Source organism: Morone saxatilis, unplaced genomic scaffold, assembly GCF_004916995.1.
Source record: "Morone saxatilis isolate NCDOM2014 unplaced genomic scaffold, NCSU_SB_2.0 Contig8, whole genome shotgun sequence".
In the NCBI taxonomy this organism is placed as follows: domain Eukaryota; kingdom Metazoa; phylum Chordata; class Actinopteri; family Moronidae; genus Morone; species Morone saxatilis.
In genome coordinates this window covers 19,785,033-19,807,070 of record NW_023340257.1, presented here as the reverse complement: position 1 = coordinate 19,807,070, position 22,038 = coordinate 19,785,033, and the positions used below count along the sequence as shown (strand labels likewise).

The window sequence follows — 22,038 nt, the reverse complement described above, 5'->3', positions numbered from 1 at the left end:
ACTCTGTCATATATTTATATGTTCTCATGTATTGCCTTGTTGTGTTTGTGTAGATATCATAAATAAAGGCAAAGTGACCAGATATCAGAGTACACAGGTTACATAGTAAAGGAAACAATGTAGTGGCTGATATTGCTAAGATTGTTATGTTGTACAGATAGAAGGAGACTTGTTAATGAACACCCAGCAAGCCCTTTTGATAATGATGATTATGATAGTATTATTATTATTATTTGGAGTAGTAGTATTAATATTAATAGTAGTATTAATTACCAGAAAGATGAATTAAACCAGCTGTCAGAAGAATCATCACAACCCATGAAAAGCAGCTTATTTAGCAAAATGTTGTGATCAACAGTATTAAAAGTCTTGGACACACCTATAAAGAGTCCAGCACAATGTTGCTTTTTAAACAACATCATCCACAACAGCGTTTACTGTACTATGACCAGGGCCGTAGCCTGACTGCTGCGGCTGAAGGACTTTATTTTCAGGCACATAGTTGCAGGTCGACCAGTGAGGATTTTAGACCAATAGGATAGCTTAGATATCGTCTGATGTCACCTTTGTTTTCTATGCTGCTTTCTATATCATCATATAGAAGTATTAAAACCTAAATAATACTAGCAATAGAACCAATATTAGCAGCAGTAATACTTGTAGCAGCAGTATCAGTGATAGTATTAACTGTATTTATAGCTTTATTGCAGTAGGTTTTTATACTTGACCTGAGTGAACTAGTTTGAATTGTGGGTGAAGGGACATCTTGTTTTGACTGACATTTGCCCAGTTGTGGCTCAGGCCACAGTACAGCGGCTTTAGTCATGACCTTCCCTGTTACGCTCCGCTGCCTGGGAGTCATGCTGGTCTTTAAGAGGTGAAGGGAGAGTAGTGCTTTGATCAGTCAGTGTCCAGAAGTTCTTCACTTTATTCTTTTTTCTTGGACCCCCATCAGCTGCCACCAAGGTTGTAGCTAGCTCATCAAGACAGCTTCCTGGAAGAAGATAGCTCAAAGTCTCTGTGTCTCTCTATTTTAATCAGTTTGTGAACTGCCTCCTTACAACTGGGCATGTTGATCATATATTAAGTAAGTTATTTGTATAAAATTCTTTGGGATTGTTCACAGAAAAGCTGCAGATATCGTTTAAGTTCAACACAACAGGACATTTGTTTTTACCCTCAGTTTAGATGTCAAAAACACTCCCAAACTTACCAAAAACTAATAATAATTATATCATACTTGAATTAGCAATGTGCAATGCATTATTTCCTCTTATTAATCCACATTATTCCTATATTTAATTCCTAAATGAGTTATGGTGCCCCCTGCTGACAGACATAAAGAGAAAAAGTTATTTATCACACTAAAAACATTATTTTCCCCAGAGATTCATTGTCTGAATGGTTAATGCAGAAAAGCATGCAGTAGCTCATTATAACTTTAACTTCATGCTATAATTACTTTAAAATCAGCATGTGTTATGTGTAAAAACAACAGAGTAACACAGGAACATCACATGCCTGAGACGATAAAATAAAATGTTGATTGTATCTCATACAAAGTTAGCTGTAAGTTCACTCCTCAAATGACACAATAAAACACCTAATAAAGCCTAACCAATACAATATGCCTTCTATTATCACTAATTGGTCAGCAAATATAAACTGTATTTGCAGCCAGAAAATTCTTTAGTGCATAGTGAAACGAGGTTGCATTCAAACCCTAATTCACAGTTGAATTAAATGTCATGTTTAGAGAGTTTAGTGTTGTATTTCAAGCTCTAACAGATGCTAATGAGCCTCCCAGTATTTCGGTTTCTTTTAGAGAAAAGAGTAAAGGGGACATGGTCAGATCTTTAGAGGCTTCCTGGGTCTGAAAATCAAAGGCCTCATTGAAAACCAAATAGAGCAACATCAGTGGATTACAAGGCTTCCCTCAGCAGGGCTCCATGGTGGAGGCTGCAGGTCAACACAGGGATACATCACAATCCTGTTTTAATGATGCAAAGTTTTAAATCTGATGACTTTGAAATGGCTGTAATCAATATATTTCTTTATAATAACAATGTATCAAATGACAATGTAAGAGATTATTAGCTGAATCTGCACCTTCAATCAGCTTTACAGAGCTTTATAGTGAGTCTCTGCACTCATGGCTCTCCGCAAATGTACTGTTTGGTTCACTCTAAATGGTTTCAATTGCTTTCAGCTAAAACACTATAAAACCCCCACTGTATAGTACCTGCTCAGTACCAAACAGCACACAGACACAGTTAGCAACTAGATGGTGAACATAGTGTAGCATTCACCAGCTAAAGGAGTTGGTAGAGACCAAAAACAGAGCGAACAGAAAGTGAATATTGGACTTCATTCATTCATCAGGAGGGCAGAAACATGACTCCAAATGAATGATTTTGTGACTGTGTAACTGTTGGGTGTGTAAATAACTGTTTGCTAACAAGTTCAACTTAGTTTAAGTTGTAATGGGATCTCGTTACGGTGAGGCAGAAGGAGCCAAAGAGTCTTAAAAATGAAGAAAACTACATTTTTAGATGTAGTTCTTTTAAATGTGACTGCTCAAATGCCTTCATTTGAATCTGAATTGATAAATCGGTTTGCTGTTAAAGTGAAATCATGGGCCTTTTGCTTTTCCTATAAGAAATTCTCTCTCTGCCTCATAAACAGGTTCAAATATTTGCTGATGTTATAAAACATTATTTGACACTGTGGGGAGAAAAACACTGCCTGGGTACCTGAGCACAAAAGCTGAACAGTCTGTGTGTTGGTAGGCTATGTAATGATTTGATTATTTTAAAAGTCAAATCATTTATTTAAATATGACCTTTATCTTGACTTAAAACCCCAAATGAAACGGTGATAGTTGTCATTACAATGACATTTTACTTTCTTTATACAGCGGGCTCTATGTCAGGATGGAATTAATTATGCAACCATAACATGTCGGGTTCAATGAACTTTAAATGCAATGTGCACTTTAGAACAACTTCAAAGAGGCTGTTTGCTTATCACAGAGCAACACCACAACATCTTTGTGGAGGCTATAAACAGACTCCATGTACAGAGCTGTTCCTTCTTCCTACTGGCAGCTCAGCCTCTGTTATTTTCTTTTTTTTTTAAGTTATTTTTTTGGCCTTTTCATGGCTTTATTGGATAGGACAGCTGAAGATAGACAGGAAAGGTGGGTGGAGAGAGGGGATGACACGCAGCAAAGGGCCGCAGGTCGGATTCGAACCCGAGCCGCTGCAACAACTCCGTATATGGGTCGCCAGCTCTACCGACTGAGCTAACCGCGCGCCCAGCCTCTGTTATTTTCTATTTTTTGGTGGTTCAGTGGTGGAAAGTATTTAAAGTACCAGACTTAAGTATAGGCTTAACTTCCAGAACTTTAGTCAATTACTTCCATTTTATTTATATATATATATATATATATATATATTTACAGCTATTAGGCTACAAATTACTCTGAAGATTAATATTTTACATAAGCTAAAAAACATTCTTTATGGTCAACATATAAAATATTATAAATTCTTATAAATGTATTATTAAACAATCCAACATCCACTAGTTTAGATGAGCTTAACCTCAATAAACTCCAGCTAAGTACTAATAATAGAGCAATAAAAGAAATGTGGAAATCTTCACACAAAATAACCAAAACCATGTATTCATTTTGGAAGAAAAAAAAAACTTTTACTTCAATATTTTCTCAGAAAGTATAAATAATGATTTATGATTGATTTCAATTTTATACAAAAATAATACATTAGGAGGAAAGAAAATCATGCCCTGTCACACAAGTATGAGTGCCCTCTGATCAGATGGCAGTAGATGTGCCTATAACAGTCACAAACCAACCAACATTATAATAACAATGTAATGACCTAATATTGAACAGGAGACTGGATCTGACACACTTATAACATGCAGGGTTTGATAGTCAAAATGGCCTTTTTCTCTCATAAAAACATGGGTAGTTATACTGAAAGGAAAATGTATTATTATTATTGACCTTATCCTCGTCCAGCTATAGCTACACTGGGACAGAAGTCAATGGAAAATAAACAATTGGAGGTGAATTTGCCAGGAAATTCCCAGTTTGAGAATCAGTTTCAGAAATGTACAGAGAGGGAAAACTTAAGAGAGACTTGAGGAAAATAATATAACCAGAGTTACACAGAGGGCTTACAGCTAACCTCTGTACGGTTGTAACGTCCGCAAACAGGTCCAACGCTCGACGTCGCGCGAACACGCAAGGTTCGCCAAGCGCAGCTAAGTAGAGTTCGCCTGGGCGCCTGTACCCAGCAGCTGCTCCTCTCCCCAACATTTCTCAGTCTCTGTGGATTCCTTCGTGATTAGAGCAGCGGCTGTCACAACATTATCCTCTCTCATGTCTCTCTCCTTCACAAAATACCAGCCGAAGATGTTTTGTTTCTGAATACTTGTCAATATTTTCATTCTACACCGGTGGGGGGTATTGCGCCATGATTTATGATGGAGGAGTTATTAACAATATTTGTCCTATTCTGTTATCTCTTCACATTGCAGCAGGAAGTAGGAGAGGGAGGAGGAGGTCCCATTCCTGAAATTCACCTGAACTTGTGTGCAAACAACATGGAGGGGAAGGGCCACATTTAAAGCGTGTGAGTCAGTCCCCCAGGGCAGATCTGGTTTATAGATACTGCGGGCTAAATTTTGAGAGATGATGACAAATACAAGCCATACTCAACTACACTCTTAACGCTTTAGCATATTTGTCACACATCTATCTGCTTTTTTGTGTTATTTTACAGGCAGCAACTCCAGTACATAATAATTGCTGGTGACTTCACTGATAGTGCATATTCATTCCCGGTTTCAAGTGTGTGGAGTTCTATGCAGAATCCAGTTACACAAAGCATTGCATACACCTATAGACGCATTGCATAGTCCTTTCAAGATTGTCAAAGTCTTTTCAATCACAGTATACACAATGAACAACTCGAAAATGATGAATCCCCTCGAGCGACAGACGGGGCATTCATCGCCTGCACTAATGTTAGTACAGTAAACTGAGTGTGAAATAATAACATGGAAGACTCCTTTAAAGCCCAGTAAGAAGATCAATACAGGTTAATGTGATTGTCACACAGTTCTGCTCACGTGCAAAGGCGATTTGTGTAGCCGTAGAAAGCTGTCCTGGGACTGAATCGCCTTCATTGAGTCTTTTCAGCCTTCACAGAGGCTGATTACTGTCTCTGAGAGTTTCAGTGTGTCTTCATATTTCCACCTTAAATCACAGTGTAATATAAGTCGTCCCAGAGCCTTCATTCACGTCCGTATCGCACAGTTTATGAGCAGTTTTTGGGTGCTTGGTTTTTGTTCCTTTGTAATGTCAGAAAAGAGGATGACTTTTTTTCTTCTTTTTTTGAAAAGGGGCATAAAAAATACTGAATACTGTTTTCAAAGATTGCGTTAAAATCATACATCCTTGTTGATCATTTGTGTGCGACCGAGGGGAATCCAGTCTCCTCACTTTCAGGTGCAGTGAGTTTCTTTTTTCTTTTTCTTTTCTTTTTTTTTTTTCCTCTGTCCCCCATTTCTCATCATTCACAGCCTGGCCCACCAGTCGTCACTGCTCTCGTTTGTTGACTGACTCATCATCCAGCCGCGCCGTTTGCCAGTTATTAAGAGTTGTCATGGTTACCACGGTGAGAGGGTGGAAAAATGTGCTCCGGTTGCTGGGCACCGAGGAAGTCAGGTGGACGCTCTCACCAAGCTTGAAGAGGACACTGAAAGGGTGGAGAAGAGGGAGAGAAATGTCAGACAAAGTAGGTCTGTGTTACATAAAACAATAAATACAATCTGTCCGGTAACACAGGTATATATATATATATATATATATATATATTGTATTTTATGCTACTTTATACTTCTCCACTACATTTTCAAAGGGAAATATTATACTTTTTACTCCATTACATTTATTCAACAGATATAGTAACTTTGTTTATAAAATATGATGCATTGTTATAGGTTAAACTGCTATAGGTTGTAAGTAGAATTAACTCCACCGACTTGACCGACTGTTAAATTTAAGTGCTGCTTACATATAAATGCATCAATAATAATGACCCAGTAACATTACACTGATGGGATTTTGTTGCAAATATTTCTGTATTTTATGTGTCATTTTGAACACATAATTACAACACATATTCAAAGATTCTGTCATTTATAATGAGGTTCAAAGATCAGATGCCTTTTTAGGGGTGAAAATTATACTTTTTTTGTGGAAAAAACATTTCAGACACACATTATTGTTCAAACTGACTTTTTGTACATATGTCTTAACACATGTATGGAGGGGATCTTTAAGTAAAATTATGTTTACAGGACTTTTACCTGTAATGGAGTATTTCTACTGTGTGGTATTGCTACTTTTACTTAACTAAATGATTCTTTCGACACTGGTAAACACATCACCCCTACACCTTCATGTGCCACACCTGACCAAATACATTCCTCATCCCTCTTCCCCTGACTCTGAAAAGCCTTGATTCCATTGAAATGCTCTCTTTTTTTTTGGATTGTTTGTGGAATTTATTTTTGTCCTGCCTCTCCAGGGGTGGAGGCAGGTGACCCTGGTGTGACCCTGCGGCCAGCAAACAGTTTCACCTGATAAAGCTGACCCACAGGTAAGACTTGAGTCATTAGATGCCGGGCTCCGAGCAGAGGTGAGTTTTAAACAGGCTCAGGTATAATGGAGGGTTCACGGTAAACAATGAGTGTTATAAAGCCTGAGCATGTTGGTCATGTCATGAGAAGAAGGCTGCCCAAATAAAAGTCCTGATAAGAAAATACCTGGGAGGGCCTGCTGGCTAATTGCTCTCTAAATAAATGGGTTTGTGAATAGCCACAGGGTGATGATGCCAGCGGTGGAAAGCAACCACCAAGACTTTTACTAAAGTACTGTACTCTACAATTATGAGGTACTTGTGCTTCACTTTGTGCTACTTTATACTTGATTATTTTTACTCTTACTACTTTTCAGAGGAACATATTGTACTTTTTACTGCTCTGACAGATGTATTGAGTAGTTAGTTTGTAGATTTTTCACAAAAAATAGAAGATATGCTTATAAAAAGCATTTTACTGCTTTTTCATACATTATAGTAAATTGAATATTTTTGGGTGTTGGACTATTGTCAGTCAGAACAAGACATCTTATTAAATTACCTTGGGCATTTTTTTCGTTTTACAGTTTTTCTAATGTTTTGAAGACGTCAAGAATCAATTAACTGAGAAAATAATATGCAGCTGCAACCCTACAATGCATTGTTAAAGACTAAACTAAAGATCAACTTTTTGGATTGTGACTCCAGAAAGCAGTGAATAGTTGAGGCTCCTATGTCCATTTTTAGTTTAGTCCCATCAAACATCAGAAAACACTCCATATGTATAATTCCTACAGTATTTCTTATTTATGATACCATAAATAAGCTATGTATTTTTATATTAGTAGTAGTGTAAGTATTGATATCACAATTTGTCTTGGTATTATATTATTATATCATTGTAAATAACTAAAACATCAAACGTCCCAGGTGTTTCACAGGCATAAAATGATGTGAGTGTATATTCTATGTGTTTGGTAATCAAAACACAGGAAAAACAGTAAAAACATTTAAAAGAAATACAGTCTCACTGACAATTAAGAATAGTTTAAATTAATTAAAGTGATTTAAATTAATTAACAAAATAATAGTTAACCAATCAAACCTATCCAGGCAGATGGATCCTAATCTGTGGAAGATTTAATCAACAGTATTTTTACATTGTGGTTTTAATGGTCTGTGCCTATATTTCACAGCCTCAGAGAGAATTTGTTTTACATCCCTCCTCCACAGAGGATACACCGTGAGCTCTGAGCTATCACCCCATCAACCCATCCGTCTGTCAGTAGCAGCGCGCCGGTACGAGTGCTCTGCCTCAGCGTGGGAAATTGAGCGTGTGAAAGCACCGTGGACAACATTTCAGGCTAGAGCGATCACCGAGAGCAGGGAGAAGTAGGAAAGAGGAAGAGATGTAATTACCGGGGAAAAAAAAAACCCCTCCACCCCCACCCAACCCATCTCATCTCCAGCCTCACTGTAGCATGGAGGAAAGTAGCAGGACCCACGGCTTGAGAACTTTGATTAACAGCGGGGCTCATTTCCTGATCGCAGAGGTAACTCTCACCAGGGAGAGGAAAGCGAAAGGAGGCAGCGGTAATCAAGAGGCGTTCAGGCTGAGGGAACAGGTGATTGATTAGATGACTGTTTAAGAGGAAATAGGAATTCTGAGGAGTATACTATCCACGTATTTGTCTCGTCTGTCGGTTTGGAGACAAATGAAAGCATCTGAACATCAGCAGCAGCTCCAAACGAAACTCTGACAACTAAAAGTGACTTAAAATATAAAATTTTTGTGCAATTTTGGTGATTTCACTCATTTAAAGTACGTTACTGAACTGATAAAATTGTATTTACCCAGGAGAGACCCCCGAGTTGCACCATCTTGTTTACAGGAGCGTCCTAATGTGACAGGAATTAAACAAGTCAACACACAATCATAGCACACACACACACACTTCTCCTAGTCATAATCTAGTTCCTGCTGCTGGCGTGTGCTTTGATTGTGTTGTTTCTCTAAATTAAGAACAGGGTGATGGTGATTTTAGTGCATCAGTAGGTAATGAGTGAGCTGACTGGACTTTTCAAAAGAGAGATTTGATGAAAAGATACTTATATCTGTTGCAAAATGTAAGAATTACTGAAATATATATATATATATATAATAACATCTCAAATGTACTGCTGATCATGCAAATCCCCCCTCCCTATACCAATTACGAACATTGATTTTTTAAATCTAAAACCCACAGTAGCAGGAAGGCAGAGGTGAGAACATGCATGTAACCGAGGCCTCTGTGATGTGATATGATGTGGACTAAATACTGACCGTCTTGCCCGAGGACATGGAGCTGAGGGTGCTGAGGCTGTTGGCGTCTGTGACCACCATGGGGAAACGTGACGGGTGGGTATATTGCGGGGGCTCTTGCTTGTGAGAATACACTGCAAAGGAAAGTCAGACAGATAATTAGACTTCCACACTTGTACACAGGATATGTTGAGCAGCACAGTTTGCCTAATTCCTAAAGATACCAAAGGAACAGGAGAAGTAAGATCTGATCTAAAATCTAAAGCTTTAATAATTCTCCTTCTGCTTTTAGAAGCAATAGGTTTGATGCCTCTCATCTTGTGGGCAGAAATTTTTCCATGTATGACAACAATATCGAATTAGGGCAAGAAAAAAGGAACCTTAAAGGTCATAATAGAGTGGATACATGTATTTAAAGCTGTATTTTTTATTAATATCGCTGTATTTCCTTTAATAATATTGCCCATTTCTGTTCTGGTTCTCAAAGGGTCCCCAAGATGAATGTGAGGGGTCAATAGATCACCACCAGCATAGGAGAGAATCAAAAACGTATTTCCTCTACACAAAATTATGTTTTTGTTTGTATTAAATATAAATATTTTTTATTTATTATGATATATATTCTTTTTTTTTCTTGTGAAATACCAGAAAGTCTTATCCTTTCAGGCTTCTTAAATGTTTAAATGAAATAATACATAAAAACTGCTTTATAACCTAATACACACATTAAACCTGTGACAAAGGGGAATACATAGAACATAGGTTTTTAAGCCAAACAGTTATAAAAGCCTACTAGAGGCTGGTGTAAAAAAGAAGATGAGAGTAGAACTGAGTGTTACTGACTGTGCGAGTGTGCGACAGTAGCCATGAACGGCTGCTGGCTCATGTGGCTCGGGGACTGCTGCATCAGGCTCTGCTGGTGCGGGCTGTGGAGCTGCTGGGAAAACTGCACTGGCTGCAGCGCTGCAAGGCTGCCTGCCACGCTGTTGATCACTGGCACCGACTGAGACTGCGACGTATTTAAACCTAGTGAGACAAAGCAAAACCTCAGTCAAAACCATGTCACGATAAAATGAATTGTCTGCCTTAGCCACATGGAGGGACCGAGGACTTACTCTGTGCTATGGCCATGACTCCAGATAGAGGCATGATGAGGTTCTGTGTCTGCTGATGGCTGTGATGGGAACTGTGGATGTTGGTCAATGTGCTGACTGGAGGAAGTCCTCCACCTGAACCTGAAATCTGGGGAAAGATGAAGCAAACATAAAATTACAGCACTGTTTTACTGCCGTAATAATTATTATAACAGACAACAACACTTATGAGAGCTTGAGTGTCTGCTATGTAAATTCACATAAATGTATTTTCAAAGTGTAACAGATGTTGGCTGCTAAACAAACAACAGAAATAAATGTTGACTTAGTTGAGATTCTTTTGTATAACACTACGCTTGTGTAACTCATATGCGGCACACAAGCAAATATTGATAAGAAAGAAAAAAATTCATGCTAGAAATGTCAGCATGGAGAAGACATGAGTGCATGAGTGTGCGTAGCACCATTTGTACCTTCATGTTGGTTTATCAAACCCTTAAAAAACAACTGTACAAAACAACCTCTGTCATGTACAGTAATGTCTATCTGGATCGGGATCCTCCCAGTTGGTGGGGCTGCGTCTATTTGACTACTGCCAGCTGCCCACACATGACAGATGGGCCAGACACACATCTGCAGATAAGGAACTCTCAGGTCCGTCCTGCTGCACAACTACACTGCCTACCCTCGCTGTGTTTCTCATAATGCCGCTCCAAAAGGCAGAAGTATTTTGACTTGACAGGGAAGTTTGTGAACACTTCTGAATATTTCAGTTGTATGACTTTACCTGGACAAGATAAGTGGTTTAAATAGCTGAATTTTGTGTTTTGTTGCAGTTTAAATTTGGTCCAAAACATTTTATTCTGACAGTAGATCACACATGATATATCAAATGTATTGTTGCACCACTCTTCAAACGCTATGGGTCCATGCACAGTTTTCCTTGTCACTGATCAAATATTGGACTAGGGCAGAAGGGAGAAACTCTGAAGTAGACAAAAAAAAAAAAACGTTGGGTATAATCAAATGTTGGCGTCATTTCTCTGGCAGAGCAAGCAGCGCTCCACCTGTGGCTCGTCTTTGCGAGGCATTTAATCAATAAGGACAGAATGTTTCTTTGTCAGGTTTATTGGCTGAGCGATGAACATGCCTCGTGAGATCTGGTGAAGGCTGAGTGCTTGGCCAGCCATGGCCTGCCACCCCGACTCAACCTTCCAAACAGAGCAGCACAATGCGCTAATTGTTGGCTCTTGCCAGTGGGTCCATGGGAGAAGAGGTTCAAGAACCTGCATTGTACAGTTATGCAAAGTGCAGGCCAGGTTTTTATCTAATCTTTTATTCACTCACCATCTTAGTCTCAGGTGACAGCAGACTGTGGCTGTGGTCCAATCCTCCTGGAGACACCTGCTGGAGTACTGACTGGCTCGACGACATGGCGTTGCTACTGTGGTGATTGATGGTTGTGGAGGAGGTAACCTCACCGGGGCCTTGGCTGTAACGCACTGTGAGAGAGAGAAAGAGAGGCAGTTAGTTTCACTTGTTTTGGCTCACAGCTGCTGCATCCTACAACTATAACAGTTATATAGGGCAGAGAGATAGTGGCATCGACCTCATGAGCAACACCGCAATCCCTCCAACCAACCACCTGCTCTTTGACTCAGACAGGGGAAGAACAGAGCAAACAAACACACTGACCCGTTCGCTGCTGCTATCTGCGTTAGCTCAGCCAAGGCCATGAACTATGTACACGCACTCACTACAGCAAAATTCCCATCAGACTCTCTGATCAGTACACAAATGCTGCTGAGGATGTTCGCAATTACGTCAGTGTGAAGTTTTACCATTGGTGGAAGGAGTACTCAGATCCTTTACTTAAGTAGAAGTAAAGTAAATGTGAGTCCTGCGTTCAAGAAAAGTATATGTATATATACTTATTCTGCAGAACGCCCTGATGAGCATTTTACAGTGGTTTCCAACCTGGGCCTTGTGTCCCCTCCAAAGGGTCACAATGTAAATCTGATTGGTAAATTATTGATATTAAATATAATTCGTAAACACAAAATAAATAGGAACACAGGAAAAAAGGTCCGCTACGTAATGTTTTCTAATCTTTTTGGTGAAATATTTAGCAATTGTACCTAAATCAAACCATCTCTGAAGTATATTTTGTAGCTTATCGTATGTTTCTCAATGTAAAATCTTTTGAAAATTTAAACTTAAGCCGTAGGATAAACATGGTGACGTCAAAAGCCCAACATTTCCCTCTGACATGTAGTAGAGTAGATGTATAGTGCCTAAAACTTCTACTTGAGTAAATGTATTTAGTTACTTTTTGTTTTTACCACATTGTCACATATTCACAGTGAAGCTGGAATGAAATGAAATTTGTCTTTTAGTGCCATCACTTAATCCTGTGTCTAGACTTCTTGCTGTCTCTCACTGGAGGCCCAAAGGAATGCTTCACCCCGCCACAACCGACAATCAAATGCCTGTTTGCCGATGCAGGCCCCCTCTGATACCAACAGAGTAAACATTACACAATTACAAACAATGTCAAACACATTCTTATCCTGTGGTCTCAGCCTCACACAGACACAGAGAGCCCCCCGTCCCTCAGTGACAGTGTAGAGACAGACTCTGTTTGCACTCAGATCTCCCATCTTCCCCGAGCCCTCCGTCCCTGACCCAGGTGAGTCAGCCTCAACGCCCCAACCGAAGTCGGTGAGACATGACAGGAAGCATTGATATACAGCCGTTTTGAGATAAGGAGGGAGAGGCATTGACACTAAATGTGACCAATGAGGGGGGCATTGATTTCTTGTCGCTGCTAGAAACTGGAACAGGATGTATTTGCAATTTTCTTCAGGGTGTCAGGGAAAACAAAGTCGTGTTTGATCGTCTACAATGGGTGGGAAATAATGTACAAAGTACAAAGTACAAATACTTTGTTACTGTACTTAAGTAGTTTTAGTATAAGTTCAGGTATCTGTGCTTATTTTGTTGACAACTCTTTACTTATACCCCCTACATTATTATTTTATACTTTGAGTGCATATCAGAGCCTGTCCTTTTTCAATTTTACTTGGGTAAAGAAGCTGAATCAGTACTTTTCCTTTTTTTTTTACAGAAGTATCTGTACTTCTACTTAGGTAAAGAATGCGCGCACAGTCAACTGTCTGCAATATATCACAGCAGTAATTATAATAATCATCTAGTCAAAATCAAACAAACTCTGCAAGAAAGCAAGCAAGCATAGGTCTGACCATGCCAACCTTTTTCTTTAAGAGGTGCCTGTATGGGTGTTTTTATTGACTAGCTGTTTCCCCCTGCTTCAGGTCTTTATGCTAGGGGTAAGGTCTTTAGGCACCAGCTTCACATTTAACAGACAGACATGAGAGTGGTATCAGTGTTCTCATCAAACTCTCTGCAAGAAAGCGAACAAGCCTAGCACTTTAGCCAAAGATATCTAAAATACAGATGCCACGGTGTCTGAGGCAAAAAGCCACAGAGCCATATTTCATCCCCTAAAGTACCTGTCCTCCATTTTGTTCAGTCCACAGACTTCATATTGTCTTCTTCAACATAGTGGCAACCCCACAACACTCCACTGTGCCTTGTAAACACTGCTGCAGAACAATAAAGCACTCCATTGGACTCATGACCCCCATTGCCACACAATAGAAGAGGACTCATAAAAAGGCAGTTATCTCGGTGCTGGGCGACCTCTTAAAGTGTCAGAGAGAGAAAAGGATGCTATTCAGGTCAGTTTTTTTTTGTTTTTTTTGGGTTTAGTAGTAATTCTAACTGCAGGGAACCTCGGAGTAAGTCATGAGGACTTTCAAGATCAAAACTAAGAGAGTCTGGGTTTCTAGAAAGCTTTAGTGGGAGGAGCAGATTTTCTAGAGATGCACTTCAAGTCAAGAGATGGCTTCTACCATAACTGGATGTACTAAGATTGTTTAATTTGGAGATTCTGTAAAGCTGAAAATTTGGCTCCGGCACGAAAACTGAGGAGTCCTTTTCGAGAGCAGGGGGAGGGCGAGAACTTCAGAAGGGGAGTGGTAGCAAGGATCTTAAGCAGGTTTAAAAGGCTCTAGCTCCCTGTGTGACCCATGTAATATCAAAGCCTGCCTCCCCAACCCCAGGCAGTGCTCATTGTAGTGTCGCTGCATATGACAGACCTCCTGGGTCTCTGCAGGACGTATCCAGTCTCTTCTTTCAGTGGAAAGTGCAGAGCTAGGCCATCCTTTCTGTGTGTGTGTGTCCTGTTTCCAGCTGCCCGAGGTCCACTAATAATCCCCCCTGCTACTGTATCTGATCTGGAACTTCTGAGTCTGCTAGTTTTCTAACGCCCAGAACGATGCTGGTCAGCTCACATTTTCACAGATTCAACTTTATTGTGACTTGAGTTGCCAAAAAGTGGTGGAAGAAGTATTCAGATTCAGAAAACCACCAATAATCTAAAAATACTGCATTCAAAGTCATATGTAAGCAGAAGTAGGGAAGTATTAGCAAAATGTACTTTTTAAAAGAAACACTTTGACAAGTTGGTGGAGCAGCTAACAATTTTTTTAATGTAAAATCTTGATCTGAAATGGAAATATTCAAGTAAAGTACCTCAATATTGTATTTAAGTACACTATTTGGGTAAACGTACTTTTTCTTTTAAATTATTTTTGCATAAGAAAATCTAACATTTGTCAGCATACAGTTGTTTGATTTAGTCAACTCATTAGTGGATTAATCCTTCAGAGTATAATGCTGTTAATAAGATGGATTACTCGAGCTTAGTAAACGTTTTTAGTGGATGAACAGAGCAAATATTACATTGGAAAACACAGGTGTGTGCTCACTTATGCCTGCTGACAAACTATGTAATCTGCCTTAGATCAGTTTCATTTCTGAAAGTAAAAAGGGTCACCAGCAAAACTGCATGTCACACCGCTTGACTATCTATCCAGTTGTGACCAACTGGCCAATGAACCAAAACAGAATCAATAAAAACTCCCGAAGTCAGAGGAGTTCCTTTGATCTGACCCAGAAGTGACCTCTCTCGTTTGACGGAAGGTGTGGCGGCGGCTTAAGGAGGGGGGTGGCTAGCTTTCTCTATAGGCGAAGAAGGGGTCATCAGTCCTGTCTGGCCAGAAAAGAGCCAATACCCCAGTGGACAGCTCCTGCTGCTTCAAGTCTGCACCCAGCCTCAGCAACTATACCAATGCCCATAAAGGGGATGGGGGAGGCTTTAAAATCAGTCCTCCTCAAGGCCCAGCGGAGATAAATGAACCTAGGTTACAGTCACTGCAGTCTTCTAATACACCACAGACAATGGGACCTCCTGCTGAGGTAGAGTATAGAGAGTAGAAGTCAGAGGAGCCCCTTATCAAAGGCCTGGGAGATGTAGTAGCAAAGGATTTTAATTGTCCATTAAGCATGCATAATACAGGCCGTGCCATAGCAACGCAATGAGACGCCCCGCTGGGATATTATTGTCAGGCCAGGAGCTGACACTGAAAAACAGCTGATGCTGTCGGCGGGATGCCAGCAGGACACCTTGTAAGCAGCCAGCTGAAGGATTTTTTGGGGGGAACAAAGTGCTTTCTGCCATGTACTGACCCTTCCCTTCTGCAACCTTATCGCTGACCCCTCTGGCTTTGCAACCTGGGGTCAAAGCCTGGTCAGGTGTTCTGAGCAACAAAATAAAACCTCCAGCAAACAGACAATCACCAAGTGGGACCAGTTTATCCTAAGGTAAAAGAGCAAGCCAAGGCAAACAGTTTTGTTTTCCCTTCAAAGCTCGCCTCGTGTTCGAACACGAGAGGACAACAATAGGCTGTGAGTGAGTCTCTCAAATCACAGTTTTATGGAGGGTGAGTGATGGCACGGAGGATAATGCTCTGTGAGGCCTATCAACTTTGTTTTTATGTCGTATACACCAGGTAAACTCAGTCAATACTAATTACTCCAAATGCAAACATCAGGTCAGGGTGAAATGGTCAGAGCAATAGCACACACCATTTCCTTGTGTTGGCAACTCTGTGAGCGGAGTCATTAGCAACCTGCATGGGAGGAGGAAATGTGGAAATGTGGAAATGACTGCGTTATGTCGAGGTAATCTGGATATGTCTGTCCCCCCTCCCTGACCCTGGCCTGACCCTGGCCTGTCACAGGATTGCTGCCCTTTGTGTCATGCTTCTCCATGCTGACTTTGGAGTGGAGATTGCAGGTACAATGTGGATTGTTCTCAGTGTGTTTTCAAAGATCAGAATAACAATGGCATTTGCTCAGCTCACTCACTCACGCTCATTGATCACTTGTCCCCTCTTTCTCTGGCTCTCTGATCACATCAACTGACACGCTGTAACCACACCGGAGAAAACCAAATCATGTACTTTTTTGTTTGTTTGCACTATTATGTAAAATTTAGGGAGTAAACGGCTTAAATGTTCTCAGTAAACTGATGTTATGTTTTCATGGGCACTGGCATTTTTCTACATAAGCAATGAATCTGCACCAGATATAAAGCTTTCTGTCGCTCAGAGAAAACTGCACAAAGCCTGATTGCCTCAAGTGATGTCAGCTGACGCAACATCGGTTGGGGCTGAGGTTTGAAAAGTTAAATAAAGAGAGAGGTAAGGTTACCAGGACTCCTCATCCCTGCTTGAGGCTAGCGGCTTTGAGGCTACATTAGCCGCTACTAGCATAACACACCTCTCTCTCTCTCAAAACTACTTGCATTGTGGGTAATGCAAGCATTGACAAGGAAGGAAAATGTGTAGAATACAAAGCACTATATATCTTGTTCTGCTGTATCATGTCATAGGCGTACAAAGCTAAATCGATGTGAAGTTGAACTGTATGCAAAGCAACGTCACCGGTCATCTTACTGGGAGGTGAAGCGCTGGTATGATGTGGCGAGCTGTGCGACAGCAGAGGGTTCATGCTGTGGGGCGGCACAGTGATGGCGTCCATGGCCAACTTCTGCCTGAAAGCTTCCTCTTTGCGCCGGTTGGCAAACCAGTTATAGACTCGCACTTCAGTGACCAGATTAGAGCCGAGGCCCTGAGCTTTGGATGGGGAGACGCCTCTCTGAAGACACTCGGCTCTGCAGGAAACAGATGTAGAAAATTAGGAATTAGGGGTTGATATCGTGTTGGGTAACGTATTTTTTAGCAAGGTGCAGGAATGTTTTTCTACCTGTTGCACTCTTCTACCAAAGCTTCCCGCTCCTCCTTGCTGGGGTTCTTCTGCCTTTCGTAGGCCTGATACAGGATTTGCTGGGACGCAGGTCCCCATTTGAAACGGTTACGTCTCATTTTCTTGCTGGAGGGTTCGCTGCCGACCTCGTCACCAGGCTGACCCATGGTCTGACCGGACGGGTTGAACTCTGGGAAAAAAAACACCGGATCCTGATTGCCTTTGTCTGTCATATTGCTGTCAGAACCATGAACTGCCTGGTTGAACTCTGCAAAATAAGAAGAAGTACATTCAATAAGACTGACTGAAGATGAAGAGTTTTTTTATTGCAAAAATACAAAAGGAAAAGTTATTTAGACACATAATACTGGTGTTTTTTATGCATACATATTTGATGCAGTATGGTAGCTTCAGTGGGATCTAGCACAGGCCTATTCTTGCTGTAGGTTTATAAATATGTCATCCAGCATCATGAGGAAATGTCCGATCCAGCTTGATATCCCCACAAGGTCTGAAACCCAAATAAAGCACCATGCTGCTGCCAACTACACATTACAGGCCGGGGCCAAGCTGTGAGAAACTCAAATATTAACTTACGTCTGAGAATTTCCCGCTGTTTCCTGACATACCAGGTGTAGAGGGCCGCTCGCTTCTGTGTTTTCATGGGCGTGCCTTTGTTGAGGTGCTGGGAGAGGTGAGACTGGTTCAGCCCCGTGACGTCCACCACCTCCCGTTGGGGGATGTTGTGCTGCTGCATGTAACCTTTGATCATGCGGGCAGCACGCCATGGATCCTCTCTGGTTTCAGATAAAACACAGGAGCAGAAAACATGACTCATTTCAATACTGAACTACATGAGGCTTTCAGAGGGAAGTAGTAAAACAAAAAAAGCCCACATTTACACACATTTTATGGCTGAAATAAAGGTTTTAGTTTTTGTCAAAGTACTGAATGAAGCTTTTGAGCTTGTGAAGCTTTTGAGAAAGTTTTGTTGACATTAAAAGTTGTTTATTTCTACCTATAAAAAAATCTACAAATATGAAACATGGTCTCAAACACACAATGAAGTTGTTCTTTTGCTTTGACTTCAATGTTCTTCAGGTTTAAAGAGGCTGTACCGATAATAGGACAGGCAACCCATTTATCATTGTTGCCCATTCAATAGGCTGTAAATATTTTCAAAGGTTAGTTCAAGTGGATCCCGGGCAGGTTGAGAAACTTGGACTTAGTATTTATCCCCTAAACGCGTGATTCCAGACTGGAAACAGCTAGATTAGGTTTGTGTTGATTTAAGCATGTAGAATGAAAATCTTTCTTTTTAAAGTTTGATTCAATTAAAATAAAAAAATTAAAGATGCAGTTCTGTTTGATGGATAATCAAAGGCTAATCTGAGGTATCAATAAGAGAAAAGTAGGCTATGAGACTATTAAAATCATATACTTGTTTGTAAATATGAATCTCAACGAAAGTATTTTTAAGAAATGACATGCAGGCTACTCACATCCATATGGACTCCTTACATACATTTAGCATTAAACAACTTTTTATGTGCTTACCTGTCGAATTAGCCCTTCACAATATTCACTCTTTTTTTGCAGCAGCAGCAGCAGTATGAAAGCGTAAGAAAACATAATCCGGTGTAAAAATGGAGCCCTGGCAGAGATTAGCAGGGCCCAGACACACTGACATCGGTAATTATAGCAAATCTACACACGTCTGTTTGTTTTGGAGAATGTGGAGGCCTGCATCTAAGTCTGCGGGTTAAGTGGGAGATGTTAGTTTATAACTTTTGACAATGAATAACCAGATCTCCATTCACTCTAATCACACGCCACTGTGTATCTTTCAGTTGATGATTTATAGAATAAAATTAATAATAACTTAACTACACGTGGGTTAGTTTTGATATTCTTCCGGTCCTGTTAGAGCCTCAAATATTAGTTTTACAGTGAATCGAGTGGTTTGAGTGGAGATGATTAGAAATAAATGGATCACACGGGTGGAAGTGTCAAATTAGGAGCCGCCGTGATGGGTTTACTGACACATGAATAAATAGAAAAAAATAAAAACGGTTTAATTTTAATTAATAGGTAGGCTATACGAAATTAAATTAAACTGTAGAATAATAATTAGTAGCATATCATTGTTTTTATTATTATTATTAATAATAATAATAATAATAATAAACATTTATAATTAGGCTATAGGCACCATTTATCAAACTTAAACAAAGCCTATATATTTTTTCCTAAATTTACCTAAATAAAATAAATCCTAAATTACCAGCAAGAAGTTGTGTCGACTCACTTTCTCCTCTTGTTGCCCCTTGCTGGATTTTTTTTTATCGTTGAGAGGTGGAGTAAAGTTAATAATAAATAGATCCAAGTTCAGCTGATATTTTGCAAGTAAGGTAAAGAAATAATAATCCATGTGGATAATTAGTAACCAGAATGTGAAAACCGAGCCGTGGCGGGTTATTTTAAAATTGTAAACAAAGAAAAAGAAAGCACTTTTAGTAGTTTTTTAAAAAAAAAAGAAAAAGGTTTAATTATAAAAGTTTTAAAAGGCCCAAACTCAAAGTTAAACATTAATTTTAAATGCGCTAGAATAACGCTATATTTTTCACTTTCTAAATCCAACTTTTACAGCGAGATTTAACTAAATTTAACCTCTTTTTTTAAACACTTTTTAAAGAATCCCGTAGGAAAACTTACGCCAACATGCGCTCCACCTCGGCCCTCTGCTCGGCGGCCTCCTCCGTGTTGAGCGACTGGAGCTCCTTCAGTATCGGCGGTGTGTCGTAGTCGTCCCCGTCCTCGGAGCCCTCGTCCCCGGACAGCTTGCCCTTGCTGTGGCCGTTGGTGAGCGTGTGGAAGACGGGCTTCGAGTCCGCGTCCGCTCCGTTCATCTTGCCGCTTTGAGGGGGAGCCGGTGACAGGGGCAGGTTCTCCAGTTTTACTCCAAAGCCCGACGGGCTGGGGTCCATATCATCCAGGGCCTGGATCAGAACATCTTTGGTAACTCCTGAGTCCAGCAGGGCGCTGAGGAGCTCCTGCTGCAGGGATGTCAGCTTGGATACCATTTTAGAGAACATTAAAAACACAACATAGGCCTGCTGGGTGCGCGCTACAGCAGAAAGGGGAGGAAAGAGGGAAATAATAAAAAACAAAATAAAGTTCCTTTCTTCCTCTCTAGTCCAGTGTTGTGGGGACTTTGCTGACACCTGCTCCGAGAAGCTGCTTCACCTCCCTGCTGAAGTGGAGGATGGAGCTACTTTGCCATGATGCTGTCTGAGTGCAGGGGGATATAAAACATGATAATGAGTGGGCCGGCTGATGGGAGCCTTATGTAAATCCACTGAAAAGGGCCCGCTCTGGGCCGAGGTAGACATGTGTTTACACTGCTGCACTGCTGCTTTTATTGGTTCCCCTTATCAGCAAAACTTTCATGGACTTTGGACCCTGTTGTATATGCCATAAAGAGTTTTAAGAAAGGCGAGCTGCACATACTCACATCGCTGGATCCAGTCCTCTCAATAGTGGCTTTATTCTTGTTTCATTATGAGGCCTTGTGGAAGTTGTTACGCGACAAGCAGCTATTCTATTTAGTGAAAGGGCTTAGCTTATGTTATTGTTTATGTGTTTTCATTGTATAGGTTACTTAATATAGCGATAATCGTATAGGTGTTAATGAGGTGTGGTCGCTGTCCTCATTCATTTGTTTCCTTTAATGACGCCAATATAACCTCATTATAGTTGTAGGCGAATGGTTTCACACTACAATTGAATTGTTTATGTATTTACATTTTTATTTAAATTTTTTTTATTTTGGAAGACTTTTTAAACTTTTAAATAATCATTTCTGAAAGTTTACACAAATCACTCCGGCACTATCTTCATTAATTACATTAATAAAATATTTTATTCATTTTAAAATGTTAAAATATGTTGTAGTATTAATCTATACATATATTTGAAAATGTGGCACAGAAATTCCTTTAAATTCCCCAAATTGTCTCTTATCTGCGCTCAATGACATGGCACAATATAAACTATTCCCTCCTGAAGGAAATGCTTGAGTTTTATCTGATTTACAAATTTAGGGCGAAAAAAAAACACACCCATAAACCTTCAATTCACTGAGGAGTTAAACAAACCCTTAATCATTAATATAAGAGCAGAACGTGGTTATTAGGGCTCACAGTCTGTGTTCAGTCTCACCTTTTCACCTTTGTTTCCCTGTGGAACTGTTCCGTAAATAAAACCACAATAAAGGTGATTTTAGCGGTTTATCCTTTAAACACAGTTTACCTCTGAAACAAAGAGAGTGGGGGGAGATGGACTCACAGAAACAGGTGCAGGTAGCCTACTCGAAAGTTCAAGCAAACCCACTTAAATTAGATTTTTTTTAACTTTATTAAACATAATATTGTTGCAAACATTACATAGGATTTCATTAATGCAGCTTGAATGTCGTCAAAAGTAAGTAGGACTGTTTTGGAGAAATAAAACCTAAAAAAATAGTATACCATAAGTGGATTTACCTCATTTCACGGTTGATGGTTTGTATGAAGCTGGAGTTAACTGTTTAACCCTTAAATCTGCAAAACTGGAGGGTTTTTCACGGTGAGCTGCATCACGACTTTTCAATATGAAATCGTTCATTTTCAGATATTAATGACTGCTCTGTTGTTCGTTTTAGATGAGGAAATTAAAAAAAATGGTTGTACATTCAAAGTTTAACTCAAAAGCAGATGTTTATTAAGAC

At 40.0% G+C, this 22,038-nt stretch overlaps 1 protein-coding gene across 3 annotated transcripts; it reads right to left on the bottom strand.

The window, feature by feature from the left end:
* Window positions 1-3,672: 3,672 nt before the first annotated feature.
* On the bottom strand, window positions 3,673-20,638 carry hnf1ba (HNF1 homeobox Ba). 3 transcript variants are annotated; one of them, XM_035680785.1, is made up of 10 exons: window positions 19,986-20,638; window positions 17,868-18,067; window positions 17,271-17,460; window positions 16,961-17,178; window positions 11,424-11,578; window positions 10,098-10,224; window positions 9,826-10,008; window positions 9,004-9,116; window positions 8,532-8,576; window positions 3,673-5,792 (listed from the first exon to the last, which is right to left on the bottom strand). In XM_035680785.1, the coding sequence occupies exons 1-10, from the start codon at window positions 20,363-20,365 to the stop codon at window positions 5,772-5,774; spliced, it is 1,632 nt and encodes a 543-aa protein (XP_035536678.1). In that variant the 5' UTR covers window positions 20,366-20,638; the 3' UTR covers window positions 3,673-5,771. The 3 variants fall into 3 exon arrangements, with proteins under 3 accessions (XP_035536678.1, XP_035536677.1, XP_035536676.1); XM_035680784.1 differs by having other exon boundaries at window positions 17,271-17,538; window positions 19,986-20,637; XM_035680783.1 differs by lacking the exon at window positions 3,673-5,792 and having other exon boundaries at window positions 8,135-8,576; window positions 17,271-17,538.
* Between the last annotated feature and the right edge of the window lie 1,400 nt (window positions 20,639-22,038).